Consider the following 19,234-nt stretch of genomic DNA (forward strand, 5'->3'; position numbering starts at 1 on the left):
ATAAATTTAGCCAATCTTGAGAAGGTAACTAGAGATCTTTAAGTAATAGTGATTATCTCAGACTTTTTTAGCTTTCTGTAGTAACTTAAAATGGATCAAATTATTCTTGGTGAAAATAGTTGGTTTTGTATTGAGCTTAAAGTACAATCGGTTCCATTATTTTGTGTCCAAGCCCCTTGCTCTATCTCTTGGAAAATGTACTTTTTTTTTTGCTTGCTCTTTCCACAGTAAATATTATTACATTTACAGTGTCAGAGTTTCTTTCCAGTCACGGAACATTACATCTGCTCGAGAACTCAGTAGCTCAATTTCTAGCATGCCAAGGACACCTCAAAGTAACATTTAACAGGTCTTATTACTCCAAAAACAAATCTTCATTTTAACATACAGTATAAGGCCTTTAAGTTCTTCCTTGGCCTCATCAACAGGGGGGTTACATTTCCGAAGTCAACGAATATGTTTAGGCAATTGTTTTTTTATTTTTTTTATTGACACAGGCTGACTTTTCCTTTTCTCAGAGTCTCTCATTGGCTAATTTGACCCACAAAGTGAGTCTCATAATTAATTATATGAAATGATAAGCATCTTATATTTTTCCAGTGTGTTTCAATCTGATAAAAAAATAAATAAAACAAAGCATTGATAATTCAATGCAAGAGTACTCTAATATTTAAGAAATGAAATTGCACTACACTATACCTTTGCAGAGTTCTTTCTGATGGAATCGGCGTTAAGTTACTGTGGCCTGCTGGCACTTCCATGTCACATGTAAAAGGATAGAAAGTGGAGCTGAAAATACAAAACAATGTACAGATTGTTGCAAAGAAGCCTGAGAAAGGACTCCCCACCTATATGCAAAGTCCACCAAAACCGGTTCCCTGTGTAGTACATTAACAATGGCAGCTTGTGGCTTAAACCTAAAACCATATACAGTACGTCTCGGGCATCATGTCACACCTTTTCACATCCTGAAGGCAGGTGCTTTTCTCTCTAGAAGCCCCCTGGATTCTGTTTTGATTGACATAGTGTTCTTATCTGGCTGGTTTCACCACAGGCCACTTTGCTCAGTAAGTACAGTGCATCACATGAACATACTGTAGAGCTGAGTGAAGTCTAGTCACATTAACAGCTAACATTTCTGCTGAACAGAATGTTTTATCAATCAACAGTGACTATTTGGTCTTCTAGGAGGGTCCATGTTTCGGTTGTAGAAAATAAACAGAAGTTTCTCTTTTTTTTTGTTGCTTACGGAGTCCTTGATGGTACAAGTGTGTATACCTGTGGGACAGTTCCCAGGACATTCAAGAAGTAGTGTGTTCTGGTGCTGCATGGTTAAAATTATTTTTCGAGAGGAAATATGTTCTTCAGATTCCTGTATGAGGTTTTCCCCTAAGAAACCGCCTAGTCTAAAGCAACTTTTTTAAATTTAATACACTCGACAATTGTAAAAGATGGACACCATTTAGACTTTAAACATTTGGAGGGCAAGTGACTCTGTCTGCTTCATTCCCACAGTACACGATAAAATAACCTTACCATATCTAGATTGCTAAAAGGATCAGATGTAATTTCCTCAGTATACTAGGAAAGAGAGGAAGGAAAATCAGTGTGCTCCCACGAGAAAACAGAAAAAGTCAATGACAAACTGCTCACTTTTACTTAACCAGTGTTTTATTTCTAAACAATACATAACAGGAAAAGTAACATTTTATTCCTTTTGCTAATCATTTTGAGGAACCTAAGAAAATATACAGTACACCAGATGTCTGTTTTGTGAAAAACCAGAGCACCAAAAATAACATATGCAGCTGTGAAAATAATAAAACAACATAATAATAAAAATAATAAAGTTAAAGTAAAAATACAAACACAAAACACGATTGTGGTAAGTGCCCAACACAGTGCATTGTGGGTATGGATTGAACAGAGTGGATTCCACAAGTTTAAACAGTGCGTGTGAATACCTTAACAGTGTAAAGGACAGATCTAACCCCCTGCCCAATCAAAAAGCAGGAATATTCCAGGACTGGAAACTTGTGTTATAAGGGGGATGTGGTGCTTGGAGGGAGTTGAGGCCTGGGTTGTGTACATTCAGTGCAGTTTCACAAAGCAAAAGGGGGAAAGACCATTTTAAAAAAGCAAAATATAACAGTTACTGTCAACAGCACAAAAGCAAAACGGGACAGCACAAAGATTCTAGAACATTCTACCAACACGTCCGGGGGAGGTAACTTTTTTTCAGTAACAATAAAGTGTTGACACTTTTCAGTACAATAAAAATCTTACCTTTCTGTTAAGGAAACTTCTTTTTTTAAAAATGGGAAATGCCTTTAATGGCTTGAAATAGCACGAACAATGGATGCATCAGTTCTGATGAGAGATCCATTAAATCGTAAACAAAAGGCCTCTGTGATTTTCTACAAAATATAACTATATTGAATTAAGATGACTAATTTGATACTTTTAAACTATTTTAATGTAATGAGAAATAATTTAAGTTAAATTCTTATTATTATGTTGGTGACCCATGTACAGTAAAATGTTGAACATGAAAATATTTATTTCTGAATAAATTACCAGAATTAACAGTGTTTTTATTCCAGTGATAAACAGAGCTTCTCCAATTTTGCTGTTACTTTGAAAGACAAGTTACACTGAACTGTTGTAATTATTTTTAATTTGTGTTTTTGTGCTAATCCAAGCAAAACATATGTGACTGCACTTTCATTTTTTAAAATAAAAACTGAGAGGCAAAACCTTTGAGACCACATAAACTGTTACATTTTACTAAGCTTGTTTAGTCTTATTTGATAGATTTAATTGTATTGACTGGTAGTGTGAAGTAACATTCTTAGGAAAAACACAAGAGACAATACATTCAAAAAGCATATTTTAAACTTTGTTCTGTGGAATTTCAATATTTTGCCATTGTTGTGAGAAGCCATTGCTCCTTCAGAGTACCTTTTTATCTTTACTGCCACAGCTCATCCAAGATAAGAACTTTCTGAGCAGCGAGTAGATTGAAATAATTTTTTGCTTGAATGGACAGAAATGAAGGAAATTAAAATCAATTGTCTGATTTGGGAAAATCTGTAATTGTACAATAACTTACAAATAAGCATTATCCTGTCTCCCTTTTCTACTCTAATTTTGAATGTATATATGTTTATGCTGTTACATTCGGATTTCGTATCTCAAGCAAATCGAATACTCGTATATTGCAAAGATCTTGACACATTAGAAACTGAAAACATCTAAATTGGCGCTAGGACTAGTACGTCGTATGAAAGTCAAATTAGGCAACCAGTTAAACAGATTGGTAGCATCTCTTTTTTTTCACAGAACAGGTGACTCCTCCAATGTCACTGAATCCAAACCATGAGGGGAAAAGCCTAGTAATTATGTCCTTCCTCTTCTGGGTTTCCCCTCAAAGAAAGCCCAGTTTAGTTAAATTAGTTTAGTGATGCCCAATTGCATTCCTCAGAGGGCAAAGGTGAGACCTCCAAACTCCTTTATTCTTTTGATTTCGGCTGCTTCAGAAGGTCTCCAAAACTTGACAAGCACTCTGAGACTCTGCAACTATTAAGCTAACACTACAGTAAGATAAATCTTTATAAAGCTTTTGCAATTAAGCAGAGGAACACCGTTTCACAACTGAAGAGACTGTGAATTTGGGCACTGAAACAGATGGATTCCTAGCTTGGAAACTATATTTTAGAATATATATATAATAAGACAGACCCTCCTAGGGGAACTTGAATTCCTAAATACTTGTTAAGATAATTATCAGGTTATGAAAAGTTAATTCAAATCTAAATCTGTTTTAAAAGCATAACACCTAATGTCATCAGAACAATAACTGCCTTGAAATACAATTATAATTTCTCAGACCACTAGTTTTAAATGTAGTCCTAATACAATTGTTCATGACCTTTTATTTCACCAAAAAAGACCTACATTTTGAGTACCATTAGTTTAACACTAATGGAAAAGCATGTAGCAATAGTTGTTACCTATTCAGTGAGACTATGCAGATCTACAGAGCTGGAAACAAAACACAGAGCTGTAAAATGGACTTGGGTTAGGGATATTGAGATGTGTGGACAAATATCCACATGGCCTCTGTGGGAGACAAGTCTATCCAGAAGACATCTGTAAACACAAAACACCGAAGACCTTTTTGGACAGAGTAAAAAAATGGGAAACTCCATCAGGAACAATATTAACAATCCATGAACACTGATCAACAACAGAAGAGATACAAGTGCCCCTACCTCTTTGCAATCTGCAGAAATTGAGAAACTTCCTAATTGGGAAGACATCTCACAGCACTTACTATTACACAAACTGTGTCATGTGTAAATAGAAATTAGTTCCGTCACAAACTTTGCATTTAAAGTATCATTCTCATGTACTTTTAACATAAATTTACAAGAAACTTAGGGTTTATATTGAGCGATTCTGTCAAGACCAAACCAATTTAATTTTTTGAACTGATTTTCTTGAAATAAATTGCACAGCATTTTTTATGAATTACTGTTTTTGCATAGATGCTGACATATGTTCTGATGTAGCCTGTGTATATATCAGATACTGTATTTTTTACATATGTGGAAAAGCTTTATATGGCTAAATAAGGAAAGAAATGATGGTTACACTCAAATACAAGTTCTAAAAGATATATATTTCTTTACTAATCTAAAACATAAACAGATACTGCTACATTCCATTAGGCCTCCATAAGATGAGGGGGCTGAGTGCTTTTAAACTTCATTTTAGGAAAGAGCAGTACACAACAGTGGCAAAACATTATGTTCTAATGTTAAAAATCCCATTTTTTGCAGTAAGGTTAGACCTGGAGTTTATGAGAAGAAAAAGCGAGGGAGATATGTCCAAAGAGAAACAGAAAGGATGGTTCTGAAATGCTCTCACACCAAGTAAGTCTGTTAACAAAGGCATTGTAAAAATAACTTAGATGAACATTGTGTAAATATAAATAAAAAAAACAACAAAAAGGATGACATTCTCAATAAATAATTCTACTATTTACACCATTATATATTGCTAGGAGACTTAAATTACTAAAATAGCTAAAACAGAAGCAGCACAAATTACAGGCATGAGGTACAGCAAAAAGGATACTGTGGTGATACAGTAGACTGTTACATTTTTTAAAACATTTAATCAGAACTTCATTTGATTTTAATTTGTTTTTCATGGCTTCTGTAAGGTGCCCCAAGTAGGATAAAAATAATAACAACAACATCAACAATAATGCTAATCATTAAAAAAAGCATTCTGATCAACAAAGTACAATGTGTTGTGTTTCACAAGAGCAGTCACATAGTGAGTACATTTCCACTCTGACAGATCACAGTTTTGGTTTGTAGATTTGCAGACAAGTTAAAGAACAGGGATCCTTGAAAAGACTGGACACCAAGAGGAAAACAAAGAGCTTGTTAGCAGACTGGTCCAGAATTAACACTTCTTCATGCGCATTCATGAAGGAATCCTGTATTTGCTGTCTCTTAAAACACTAAAAAAAGAATTTGATTTCCATCACTTAAAGAAAGAGCAGGTTGGTTGTGTGGCTGTTGTCCCAGAGTCCTTTCATTATTAAAAATGAGAATGCCTTTTGAATGCTTCTGTTCCAATGTAATGCAGCTGGTACTGTATAATGGTTATAGTTTATGTACTCCCTCCCCATTAATACTCGAGTAGAAAGCAGCAATAGTTTTGCATACAATTACATATAATTTGACAATATTAACAAAAAAGCACATATGGATTAACTATCACATAATACATTATTTTCAGAGCTAAATAACAAAAAAATAAGTTATTTGCAATTATTTGCCAAAGCTCTTGACCTACCAGTTTTACACAGTGTGAGAATCATGCATGAAAGAGATTTTTTGTTTGGGAAGTACTCCGTTTCAGATTTGAATTTTTACCCAAAGAGATAATGCATTTGTTGTATGTTGTCTTTTCATCTAGCCATCCATTTTCAGTCCACATGTCCTCGTTTTGCTGGCTTTCATTTGAAAAAAGCAGCTATTCCCATCTGATTGTTTCTTCTTTCTTTTATTGAGGTGGGGGGGAGGCACTACTCTTTTCTCCAAGTTTGATTGGTTTTTTCTCTCTAAACTATATTTTACGAGTGCAAAGCTTAGGGAAATAAAAGCAACATCAAAAGAAAAAAAATAAGTGAAAAAAAAATATAAAAAACTGTTTTTTCGTTTTAAAATTACCTGTCTGACTATAGCAGCTTTTTGTAAAGAATTTTTTTTTTCATTTTTTATGACTGTACAAAGAAAACAAGTGCAGTAACTGAGGTCATTACAAATACTGATTAAATATAAGTACAGTTTATAACAAAAAAACACTTCTGAAAACACATTTCACCTCATTTCTTCTGTCTGGACCTAATACTATGCACAAAACTGACATTACAAAATGTCTTTTACACCTATAGAAAACCACAAGTTTTCTGCCTACTCTCTATATTTTGTATTATTTTTTGCTTTCTTTATATTATTTATGAAGCATTTCTTAAAGATTCTCTCACTGGTCTATGCATCTCCTGCACAGCCTTGTTTTCAATGATAATATGTTGCAGCAAGAAGTTTTCTTAATAACACAGGTAAAAACCTACAAGAACCGACAGTTATAACCAGATTATAGAGAAGAGAGGAAGAGAGGTCGGAGGAGGCCAGCAATACTTGAAATTGTCCTGTTTGAAGCTTGTGGAAGGTGTGTAACAGCCCAAGAAGTGACACTGTTGAAAGAATTAGTTTCTGGTGGTCTCAAAGTGCATACAGCTGTGGTGCTGCAATTAACTACAAGTATAGCTCTGCAAACAGGGTGGGAGACCTTTGAGCGCATAAAAAAAAATAATACTCAACTAACTTCTAAAGTATGCTAGGCAGCAAAGCTCCGCAATGTAAAAAGCTGATCAATGGTTCTGTGTTGAGCAGTCCAACAGGTTCTTTACAAGAATGAATGTGGTGGGAGAGAGTCTTGAGGCTCTATGTGAATAATATAAGAGATGGCTGTTTCTTTTCAGAAACCTCTTAATCATCCTGCGATTCCTAAAAAAAAAACAACCAAACTGCATACCTTGCATCTACCAGCAATGAAGTACCCTAAAAAGCATTCACACTTGCCAGACGTCCGCAGAGCAATTGCTCAACGCCAAAGGATGGAGTACAGGCAAAGGGAAAGATCACATTCGCTGACACTACAGTAGCCTGTGAACAATGCATAGATGCTTTTTGATGACATTTCAGACTTGCTACAGTGCATAATTTGGAGGCTGAAACGAGGAATAGGAGTGTTTCTGCTTAACCAAAGTGAACGCATGTTAAGCCTGGCATAATAAAGATAATGGGGCTGATGCATAACATAATAACATGAAAATTCAGCCAGAAATACGGGAAATGTAGGATAAGTCAAAGGAAAAACTCAGAACTGCCATTGGGAAGCTGTGTTGCTATGTGCTACTGTGCTACAGGTTGGTGGCTCTGCTTTTTCCACACAACTGTATCTTCCTTCTTCTATCAAAGGTGCAGGTTCTGTCCGCTGCAATGATATAGTCTCCTTACTGCTGGATGTTGTCATCGCCTCATTTGCACACTTTTGATTTTCAATGCAGAAATGGAAGGGAAGTCAAAGTCGAGAAAGATGAAGAGAAGTATTGTTAACTGAGCAATAGATGCCATGTAAGAATTTGCTGCCTGACACATTCTCTAAACAGCATGTATGGTACCATAATGCACATAAGGACCCTTTCAACACTGCAGAGGGTTAGAAGGATGGCTTTCAGATATTGTGAATTGATTCCCCACAACTTTGAGGGATGTGGTTCTAAAACGTCAAGGCATTGTTGAAGCAGGAGCTATATTAATAGATTCATTACATGACAACAAGATGCAGTGCATTATTGAGCCAAGTACAAGAGTGACTGGAATACAACTTGTCTGAAATTCACGGTCACTTCATACAAGCATGAATGAGAGGAGAGATCATAGGCAGTATGAATTGCCCCAGGCTGTAAAGGAAACCTTTGCTGACATACACAGACACTGTTGAGAGAATCTGCTGCCTTTCCCCAATGAACCACTCATTAACAAGTGGGGGTGTGCCGAAACAAAAACGAAGCCAGAATCAGCGCGTAAAGTTTATATTACACTATCTACATTGAAGAGGTTACTGGTGTGCGTTGCAATTACATTCTTGAGGTCACAACGAATACGCAGACAAAAAAAAAAAGATGAAACCAATTTTAGCACCAAAGAAACAATGGTTTTTGGATATGCAATGTGATTAAACTAAAAAAATAGAAACAATAATAACAGCAATTATACAAAATAGAGATACAAACAGAATAACACTGATAAATGAGATGAGAAAACTCAAATGCTGAGGTGAAGGTCCACAATGCAGTTATCAGTGAGAGTCCAGCACTGTAAAATATGAGTTTGGATTCATATATGACTTTGGCTGCCATTAACCAAAGTAACCGTGGAATATGAAGATCCAGTAGCCCATTCTAAAAGGGATGATATAGCTCCCCCCCACACACACTACTTCCAGAACACTGCATCTGTTATCTTTTATGAGTCCCCTACGATCACTGAAATTCCCTCTGAGGCACCTTTCTACAGTCAAAAAGTTGAGTTATTGAATTTGAAGTTGTGACAGAACAATCTTCTGTTCTGTTTTCAAAATGATACCCTCAAAGCCATCTTGTTAATATGTTTCAGGTTTAAAAACTGCTCTATTTTTCAAAAATTTTGCATTTGTCATCAGAGTTGTAGTGACTGTATTGCCGTACTCTTTCAGTGTGTTCACTGGGAACATGGTTTTGGGGCCATTGTTTTATGGCTAACTCAATACTTGAGAGGAACTCAAGAGGGAACTCTTTTTAAGTATATACAGTATATTATTGAACTACACTCATCCATCAATTATCGATTTTCAAAGTTTAGTGAACACTTCATTCTATTCAGCAGAAGAAAAGGCTCCAGATGAATAAAAAGCTTCAAATAGAGCAAGCCACAACGTCACAATGCCACACACCCCTTGTTTGAACTTGGTTAATTCTCTTTGACGCTATACAGCTGTTGAAGCAGGTGAATCAGTGTTCAATAAACTTTGAGAAGATGTCTTCAATAAATGTTAGTAGTTTCATATAAAGGAATAACTGTCTCAAGTGAAGGGTGCCAATACTTTTGTATTATTTACATACACACTGTGTGTGCATATGAGAGGTTAGAGGTAAGCTTTAAGGCAGATCGTTCTGCAGTCTGGCGTTGTCGTCACCCTGTCCTAAAACGACCTGTAAAGTCAGAAGAGTTGGTCATATGGCAGATAGCAGCAAAGGTAGCAGCAGTAGCAGCAGCCATGCTTACACAGCTATTTCTCTTTTACAACCCCTATAATTCACTTTTTTAGCCTTTTATCCATTTCTTATTCTCATTCTTGACTATCATGATACCTTTCCTTTTTTTGTGTGTGTGTGGTTTCTGTTTTTTTCAGCTCAGCCAGACCAGACCGTGAGTCAGCTTTCCAGTGCCAGCAAAGGTGCCCTCTGACCCCACGGGCTCACACCCCTGACTTCCATCCCTGTTGGTGGGCCCCATGCAAGGCCAAGGGTCAAGGCAAAGTCCTTAAGAGGTAAGAGGCTGAACAAAATCACCCAAAGCAGCTCCCCTGCTATTAATCTTCTTGTGCTGAATTACATCTAGTGCCGGTTCGGTTAACGGATTTTTTTTTTCGTCCACTCGCGTGTGGGTTTTGGTCACGCCCAGCCATCAACAAAGGCTTCATCCGCTTTCAACGAAATCTGACCATTCCCTGTCAGCCCTGTCTCTCCTCGTTAACAAAACCTATTCCCACCCTACACAGACAGAGGGCACAGGAAGCTAAGGTGACCCCTGCGGAGTCACAGTGGATTCTAAACTTTGTAAAAGCGAGGAGTTCAGCAGCAGATTCTGAAACCCCCTTTCGGTTTGGCCTGCGGCTCTCTTTTCCTTATTGGGTCGTTTGCTGATTTATCCCGCCTTTGTCCTATCGAAAACCAGAATACCGATAAACAACCGCTTTCGGATGGGGCACAAAGGTTGTCATCTTTCGTGATGCTTTCTTTTCTTTCATCCGTCTTAAAATAAGAGATTATAGCACAGCCGACAATGGCTACTAGAAGAGGGCTCAAAACTAGGCGACAACATGCTATCCAGGCTTTGTATTGTTTGCTTCATTCATTAAAGTCTTTTTCATTCGTTTGTTTTTTTTCTCTTTTGTTCATACCCACTTAAGTCCTTTTGTTCTTTCCTGATGAGAAGGAGAAAGGCAGACCAGCGGAGGGGTGAGGGTGTGGTATGAGTGGAGAGGTCCTCCTGTAAGCAGCAATGTAGAAAGGAATGTTTGGCTCTCCCAATCTGCCTTCAACTGAGATCCGCCCTGTGTCGCTCACTCAGCCATGGGAATGCAGCCAGGCTCCTTTGCTGTTCTCCTGTGCATTGGGGTCCAGACACGCGCAGTCTTCTCGAACATCACAGGACATGGGAAAGGGGATCACCTGGAAGATCAACAGAAAATATCAAGACACGGTGTCAAGAGCCCATGTGCATTGTTGATCAGTCCAGTGTGAGTTCGCCGTGGTCTATAAGCTGTAAAGCCACAGCAGTGTTCCTCCCAGTTTTCCTGGGTCTCTCGGTTAAGTATAAAACCACACAATGACAAAAGGGGGGTAGGGGGGTCAATTTTTCTCCCTCTTGAAAAGCAAAGGATGCTAACTGTAAGGAGCAAACTCTGTAACATGAGAGGGATAAAGGGGGCTAGCACAGTTACAGTAATGAAAAAAAAACATCTCCATTTCCTGTGCAGTTGTGTCGTTCTCCTCAAGATGACACTAGCCTGTGGCAAAAGCTCACCTTTCTGCACTTAGCCACGCGCAACCCACAGAGAGCATTAGGGAAAACAGGAATGAGCTCATTTGATATGCATCCATTCAAAAGTGGAATAATAGTCTGCCTTTTAATAGGCTCTTAGTCTTTTTACTGCATCCCTACGTAACAGTGACAGAGATGGATTTCCAGTTCTTACTCAGGGATCTTTGTTCAGCTTTTTTCTCAGTGAATCCAACATCATGGTGCCATGCCTGTCTTGCAAAGCCATTAGTGCTTCCCTGTGCTCTACCACCTTTGATGATAGTTACCTGTTAAACTTTACATGACTGCCACCTTGTTAAATGCATCAGAATGTACGAAGAAATAACCCTTTTTGCCTGGGGATTTTGCCTTAATGCAACATCTGGAATATCTAATTTCAAAAGCGTACCTTACAGAAAACCTTCTTTAAACAGCTAATGGGTCAACACTTTGGTACAAAGGGCTCGACAGCATTTATTTGTAAAAGCTATGCTGTCAATAAAAACAAAGCATTGTAAACGTATACAGATCCCTTCCTTCTTGCGTAAACGCACGCTAGCATGTCCAGCAAACTGTAAACAAGTCTGGGTTAGTCATGACTAAAGCACAACAGAACTCCCTTCAAGACAAGAGGGAAGCAATATACAAGTGGCCTCTTGAAGCTGCTTTCAATGCATTGAGTACTGTAAACTGTGAAGAACTTAGCTGCCTAATGCAAACATGAAGGCTTTCCCTCCCTGTGCTTTACAGCTGCTATGCGGGATTTTCCCAGCTGTAAACAGACTCATTCATCTCTCTAAGGAGCTCTGGCTCGACATCATTTCCCTGTTCCCTCAGTGATTTCTCCCGTCTTTTATTAGAAGACTTCCACTACTCGTGAACTGTTTTTTTTTCCCCCCTCTTTAGTGTGTTTGTTTGCCAGAAACAACACATTGGCCCTTTTATAAGGTGTGAGCTTTGCCTCCTTGGCCAACTATGCAAAACGAAGACAAGTTCATGTAAGGCCATGCTTCTCCAGGACGTCTGTTTCACCTGTGAACTATGTGATGCATTCAGACATGCTTTCCTTCTTTCTAACTGCTTTCTCTTCTTTCTGCTTTTTGTTGTGAGACACCCTTTGCAGGAATGACACCGTTATTTTTATCTGTTGGCTATATTCCAAAAGAAATGAGAACCTATTTATTTTCTACAACTGTACCACTTCATTGTATTCAGTAGAATATGTATGACTTTGATTCACTGAGTTGCACTACCAAAAAGAGTAGATGTACCAATTTGAATTTTTTCACAATTTGTTCTGTGAAAAACTTCTACACAGAGGAGATGATGTTCTCAGATTTCAATCTATAAAAAAACAACATTCTGTGAAGTTCTGAAACTCTGCTCCTCTACTTTGATATATGATTATAGTGAGCCCTCCCTTTCGTAGAATGTTTATGTAGACATACATAGTTTCAGAGTAACATCATATACCTGTACCTGTAACAACAACACAACAGTGCCATTATATATCTTTGTCAACAACACTACAAACATGCTTGATACACAAGTAACACAAAAACTATAGCTATTGCAGATCACATCCATTCTTCAATTTTCGAACCTGGGTCGTGATGGAGCCAGAGCCTAGCCCAGCAAGCAATGGGCACAAGGCAGGGTACACTAGGGGTTGGACGCCAGTCCATTGCAGGGCAGAGATACAGACAGACACACTAACACCTAGAGCCGATTTTCCCAGAATTATCCTACCAATATGTCTGTGGACTGTGGCAGGAAATCAGAAGAAACCCTCACAAACACGGGGAAAACATAAAACTCCATATACAGTAGATAGAACCCCAGGTCTGGAACTGAGCCAAGGGTCTCGGCACTACAAGGCAGCAATGCTAATCACAGTGCCACTGCGCTGCTCTGCAGAACACATATAAAGCAAAAGCCCATAATCAAGCTAAATGCCTCATCAGGTTCGATTGTATTCAGATTTCTGTAGGATTTGGCATATTAAGGGTACCCTGGCATATTAAGGGTACATAACTCCCCAACCTTCCATCACCCATGTCACCCATGTACAGTATAATCTGCGCTGGAGCAATCAGGACAAAGTACCTTGCTGAAAAGTAAAACCTTTGCACAATGCGTCTGTCCTGGGGAAGTTTCACTTCTGCATGAGCTATTCTGATGCATAGAGGGTCTGAATGATGTAATGTTTTAATGTGAGTGAACCCTCTGTCCTTCACAAACATGAGATGCTGACTCTCATGGGGCTATGCCAGTGAGCAGCAGCATTTTAAATAAATAATGTATCTGAGTGGCTCTAGGTTTTAGAAACATAAACACTAAGCTTTTTGCCTGCCTGCCTCTTTAGATTAGAGGTTCCCTCTATGTTTAAGAGGCAGGTAAAACTGGAGAAGGGCATTTAAAGGATAAAGGACAATTTTATTCTCTTTTAAACGATCCACTTCTGTGTTTTAAGCAAATCTGGAAACCTATATAGTCAGAGATCAGTCTCCAAACAAGCCTAGGGCTGGTCAGGAGCTGGAAGAAACAGTTCAGAAGGTGAACAGATGTGTCCTGTGAATGCACCACACAGAGAGAGAAAGATCAGTTTAAGTCACTGCGAATCTGTTATGGACTTTGGCCCAGGCTGCAGGAGAATGTGCATTAGGAAACATCATGTGCTAAGTGATTCTTTAAAACTGTGGTCTGAACTTAATCTCCAGCTATGCAGGTCTTGTGTTTTTTGTTTTTTCGTTCCTAATGGGACTAAAGAGACTAATTTTTTTCCTGAAAGGAAAGTAACCTTATTTTTTTAAATATTCAACATTTCAAAATGTAAAATGTTCTTGCATGATCTAAAAATCAATGCCCGTTACCATTTTGTTACCTTATCCACCATTTTCAGTTTATTTTTAATTAAGTCCTATCCGTGAATATGCAGAATTGAATGGTTCATCCAAATGCAATAATATATTATTATAATTATTATTCCACCACATTTTTATTTACTGTATATTGCACTACACCAGTGTTTCCCAAACGTTCCATCTTGTGGCACATTTTAAATGTCCTGCTGCAGAACAAACAATTTTAAATATTGCAAGAAATAACATTAATTTCAAAGCAAAGCAAAACAAACTACACTTTTAATGAGAAGAATTAAACTTGTGCTTTTTTACTAGATTTTCAATTTGCCGTTACATCGAGCACCAGTGTGCTGTGGAACGCAGAGAAACACTGCCATACAATATTCTGCATTTTTGCTCATTGTTTATTTTTTATAAATCTCATTTTAGAAATATTTCTCGGGTTAATGATATCTGCCAAAAAAATGATCACAGATGATTGAGATTTTAATTAAAAAGGCCATAAAAAGACACAGTCAACCTTCTCAGATATTACCGATTAAAGGACAATGTTGTAGCACACAGTAAAAAGAAATGAATAGATTAGCAGACGGTACAAGAAGCAAGCACTTCATTCTCAGACACTCATTTCTTGCCAGGACAAATGTTTATACGGGTAACTTAACGAATCTATCACAGTTGCACTCTTAGACACCCCTTCTTATTTACAGTAGGTCTGACTTCTCTCAATGTTTTGGAATGCCTTCTTTTTAATCTAGTCTATGTTTTCACACTTGGATAAGTGTTTCATATAAACCTATTTATTTACTCCTTTCCACAGCCTCATTGTTTAACCAGATGGTGCCTTACTTGTTCAGAGGAAGATGGAGAATAGACAACATTTTACTATCTCAGGTTGTTAGAAAGCTGTCACAAGGGAAGGAGTAACTTGTGTGGAACATTGAGCACCATGGAAACACAATGGGAAAGAGAAAGAGATGTAAGAAGGGAGACCATGAGCTCATGCTGGTGGACTCCTGAGATTCAGTGAACAGAAGGAAATGGAAACAGGCATTATCCTGACAGCCACCTCACACCAGTCTATAGGGGCGCTGTGTACCTACTGTACAACATAATGGGAAACAGGAGGAGGATCTGAATCTAAAAGCAAAGCCGAGAGGGTCTTAACTTGTTTTTTTAATGGATTTCAAAATAATGGTATCTGAATACTGATTTTATCAATGTGCAGTCTCCAAGACTTTTCTTAATTCAATGTCTTTTGCATGTTGCGTCCTGAAAATTAATCCAGGAATCTCTAAGGATTCAATTGTGACAATTTGAATACCAACTTTGGCATTCAATCACAAGATCATTACATGTGTAATATGAAAATAATTGGCTTGGGGGAGAAAACAGGATATTTTAAGGTTTTGTTTTTTTCTAGGAGTCATGTTTAATGAGAATTATAGTTTAAATCCTACAAATTTCTCAGGTAGATTCATTCAGTTTAATGTGAACGCAGTCCTAGCAGTGTTCAGAGATTTCTTAAATAAGATAGACACTTGAATCTTCAGTTTTAAAGAACACTATTGAGAATTCAACAATCCCCTCTTTTATATAGTGAAAAATCGCTACGGTTCCTAAAAAGGATTGAACTATGCATCATCAGGTGGTGCTGCAACTGGTTAAGTAACATCTCTGCAATCTTATATTTCATTGCTCACATCCTGTCGTGTCTTCAAACTCATGTGCAGCGCCGTGACTCTCAAGATGTCATCTTGCGCTCCTGAAGGGTGGTGTCCTGGAGACTGCTGGACAGAGTCCAAGATACAGGCGTCTCCATCGCATCGAGGTTTGGAAAAGGGCGTTCTCCCTGCAGCCGCCAGTAACGTCAGACGGACAGACACCCAAGGAAACCGCCCAAAAAGAACGTAAGCTGACAACGTGAGAGCACAGGCAGCAGACATCTGAACTTTCGTTTGAAAACTTGTGAGGATGGAAAGAATGAAGCACACTTAATACCGTTGCTTTCAATCCCTTGATTAAAACGGGCTGTTGCTTCAATTAACAGTTTCATATTGGTAATTCATGATGATAATTGTTTTGGATTTCCACTACCTTGATCTTGGTCCATCGTGTTTTACGGAGTACACAGTCTTTCAGAGGTATTTACAAAGCATTAAGGTAATCACACATCAGCCTTTGGAAAGAAAAGAGTAAATCTTCTAAGAACAATATTGAACACATACACGTGTGTGTTAAGTACTTTGATAACTTACTCAAAGATGCTGCTAGTAATTACTACTATTGTACTACTGACAGCTATTAATACAGCTTGGCTGAAAAGAAACCAAATGTGTTACTCAGAAGGCTTTAATTTCCATTAACCAGGATCTTCAAAACCTGATCACATCAACTTATATTGACTCATTGTGAGGTGTTACTAAAATCTAATATAATTTTGGTGGTATCCAGACATCAGTAAATTCTTTCGCTACTTTTTATACTACAAATACAAATCGATCAGGATGAATTGTTAGCTTCAGTCTCCGGTTTGCCACCACCCTCACCAGGACAAGTGATACTGGGTGAGTTCAAAATTTCTCTAACAAGGCAGGGAGACATCTTGGCTCCAAAATACTTCTATAGGGAGCCAAAATGGCAACTTCCTCCTGAACTCTAAATGAGATGAGGTCCCCACATTTGATAAGAACAATTACACCCTACACATAAACCAAATATAAACAAAAAAAAAAACAATTTAAAGCTGTATAAAAATTCATAAAACTACACAAAGATGTTTTAGAAGGTACAACGAGCTATCACTAACTGACAGCACCAAAGTAAAGAGAAAACTAAAAATTAAATTTATTTTCAAGTAGAATGCTGCTGGGCATTTTTTGCAATGTCTTTCAGCTCAGCTTATTACAAAGGTGGTGGTGGTGGTATTGACAAAGATTCATTGACCTTGACCTATGGGCTGCTAGACTCAGCTGCCACATCTGGTCCTGATCGGAGCTCTCTGAAGGTGGCCACCCAACAGCCCTGGGAACTGAGGCTGGCCACACCCAGGGGGATCAGACATACGCTCATTAACCCTTTGTGACACCACCTATACTTAATTCTGGATTGAGAAAGGCCTCTGTTTGAAAAGTGTTAGCTTTACTCCTGATAGTTATCCAAAATAATATTACACCCATGCAAAGAAACATCTACAGTTGAATAACCAGCTTTCAGAAAGCACTTAATGGGCCATACTACATCCTGTGTTTCTGATTTGACCTTGTACTGCTTTTATTTACAAAGCCTGATTTAAAACACAAATCATAAGGGAGTTCATCCATCCATTACCAGAAAGCTACTTATTCCTGGTAAAGGCTGAGTCACAAGAACTAAATGAAAGGAATCTCACACTTTCATCCGCACTTTTGTAAGCAAATCTTGTTTTGTTATTATTCTTTAGCTGCATTTTCAAAGGAAGAATTGCATCTTCTCCTTGCTTTCTACATATTCCTCACATACCACTTAACCCCCTTTTATTACTTTGGTTAGTGGAAACTATTTGAATTGCTAAACATGTCATTAGGCATACGGGATTGTAGCTATAAACACTGCAGGCCACAAGGGCAGCTTAGGCACATGTGTCTTTAAAGGTATTAAATAAGTCCTCTATAAAGTCCATGTTAGCACTTGAACAAAGCTTTGGAACTTTATTCCACCTTTATTTTGGAATAAACTGAAAAGGTGATGATTTTTTCTCTTGTTGAACAGATATTTCTTTTACTATAACTATAAAGCTAGTCAATTCACTATTTGGGTTTTTGTTTCTGTGTTTCCTCAAATAAAGAAGAAAAGGAAGAAGTCCTCTCCCATATGAAGAGCATGTTCAAAGTCTAGAATCCAAGCCTAAGCCTAAAGTAGAGGGTTACATAGAGTGTAATTTGATATGCGTCATACCTGACCTTCAGTGTAAGCATCTGCCTGATGACAAGGCACTACCTGGCTCCACAGAGTGCAGATGCCTTTCTGCAGGCATCTGTTGGTTATAACATGCACAGATGGATTGCAATCTGCACAACATTAAGCGGTGCAAGTGTGAGGCTGGGGTTTTAAGTTAAAACAAATGCAACTACCTAAACCACAGCACAAGCTGCCTCTGGTTTTCCCACTGCACACAATTTGGGATCACGTGCGGTGGCTCTGTGGCTCAAGATCTGCGCCTGTGGCTGGAAGGTTGCCGGTTCGTATTCCGCGGCCGACAGGGGAATCCTACTCCGCTGGGCCCCTGAGCAAGGCCCTTAACTCCAACTGCACCAGGGGCGCCGTAGAAATGGCTGACCCTGCGCTCTGACCCCAAGCTTCTCTCCCTGTCCGTGTGCCTGTGTGTCTCATGGAGAGGAAGTTGGAGTATGCGAAAAGACAAATTGCTAATACAAGAAATTGTATATGGCCAATAAAGTGATCTTATCTTATCTCCCAAATTTGACAGCAACTTGACTACTGCCAAGGATAAAGACAAATCCTGACACCCTTACTTCATATTTAATTTCTAGTTGATGGTTAAATCATTTCCTAGGATTCCTTCTGATACTGTACACTACTGTAGAAGCAAAACAGAAGAATAAAAAATAAAATAAGCCTCCTAAAACTGCATTTGCTAGTGATGGAAACCAATCACATACACATGTATTTTTACAGTATTATGAGGGTAAACTCTTTGTGCTTTTCAGTCTGAAATGTGTAGAACGTCATTTCTCACACCTGCTAAACCATGGGGGATAGTCAGTCAATCTCCAATAGATGACATATCAGCCCTTCTGGGACGACTACTTCTCTTGTTGTCAGCTGTTGACAATCATCACTGTATAACCTTTGCCACTGGCCTCAGTTAATATTTACATTCATGGGATCATTCATTTTGCAGATGGAAATATTTTCCAGTAGACATTCCAGCCAAGACTACCTGAATGCATGGTGGTAACACTAGAGCTGCTGTATGTGCCTAATTATGTAAAATGAAAAAGATGGAGACCATTGAAACCTCAAAGCTTGCTACCTTTACACATACAGTATACTGTATAAGTATGTACATTCACTGACTGCTGTATATCACTGCTGTATACTGACTGCTGTATTTATCATCATACTTGTATGATACATCTGAAATTTCTTGCCACTATTCCTTATGGAAAAACCTATGTGGAGCAACACTAAGCAGATTTAAAGACTGGAATTACCAGAATTAGGCCATGAAACCTGTTTATTCAAGGCTATCACACAATGGTCCTTATTTCTCAAAAAACACTAGCCTCTATTTTTATTTCTACTTGAATATTAATGTCCATTCAATTCAGTCCTGTCCTGTTTTTGAGATCTCTTGAATGGATCAGCCAGAGCTGAGGAAAATCTGTTAAATTAGCCCAGTTAGGTCAATAATGAGATAATTTAAACCATTAA

The 19,234-nt window shown here is 38.1% G+C and overlaps 1 protein-coding gene across 1 annotated transcript in view; it reads right to left on the bottom strand.

Annotated features, from left to right (window-relative positions):
• Positions 1 to 1,649: 1,649 nt before the first annotated feature.
• pappaa (pregnancy-associated plasma protein A, pappalysin 1a) overlaps positions 1,650 to 19,234 on the bottom strand; it is a 211,018-nt gene continuing 193,433 nt past the window's right edge. Inside the window, exon 22 of the mRNA XM_015367158.2 lies at positions 1,650 to 10,582. Within this exon, the coding sequence (XP_015222644.2) occupies positions 10,478 to 10,582 (105 nt within the window). The 3' untranslated portion in view covers positions 1,650 to 10,477. The remainder of the gene's footprint in view (positions 10,583 to 19,234) is intronic.

This window comes from Lepisosteus oculatus, chromosome 24 (genome assembly GCF_040954835.1).
Source record: "Lepisosteus oculatus isolate fLepOcu1 chromosome 24, fLepOcu1.hap2, whole genome shotgun sequence".
Lineage (NCBI taxonomy): Eukaryota > Metazoa > Chordata > Actinopteri > Semionotiformes > Lepisosteidae > Lepisosteus > Lepisosteus oculatus.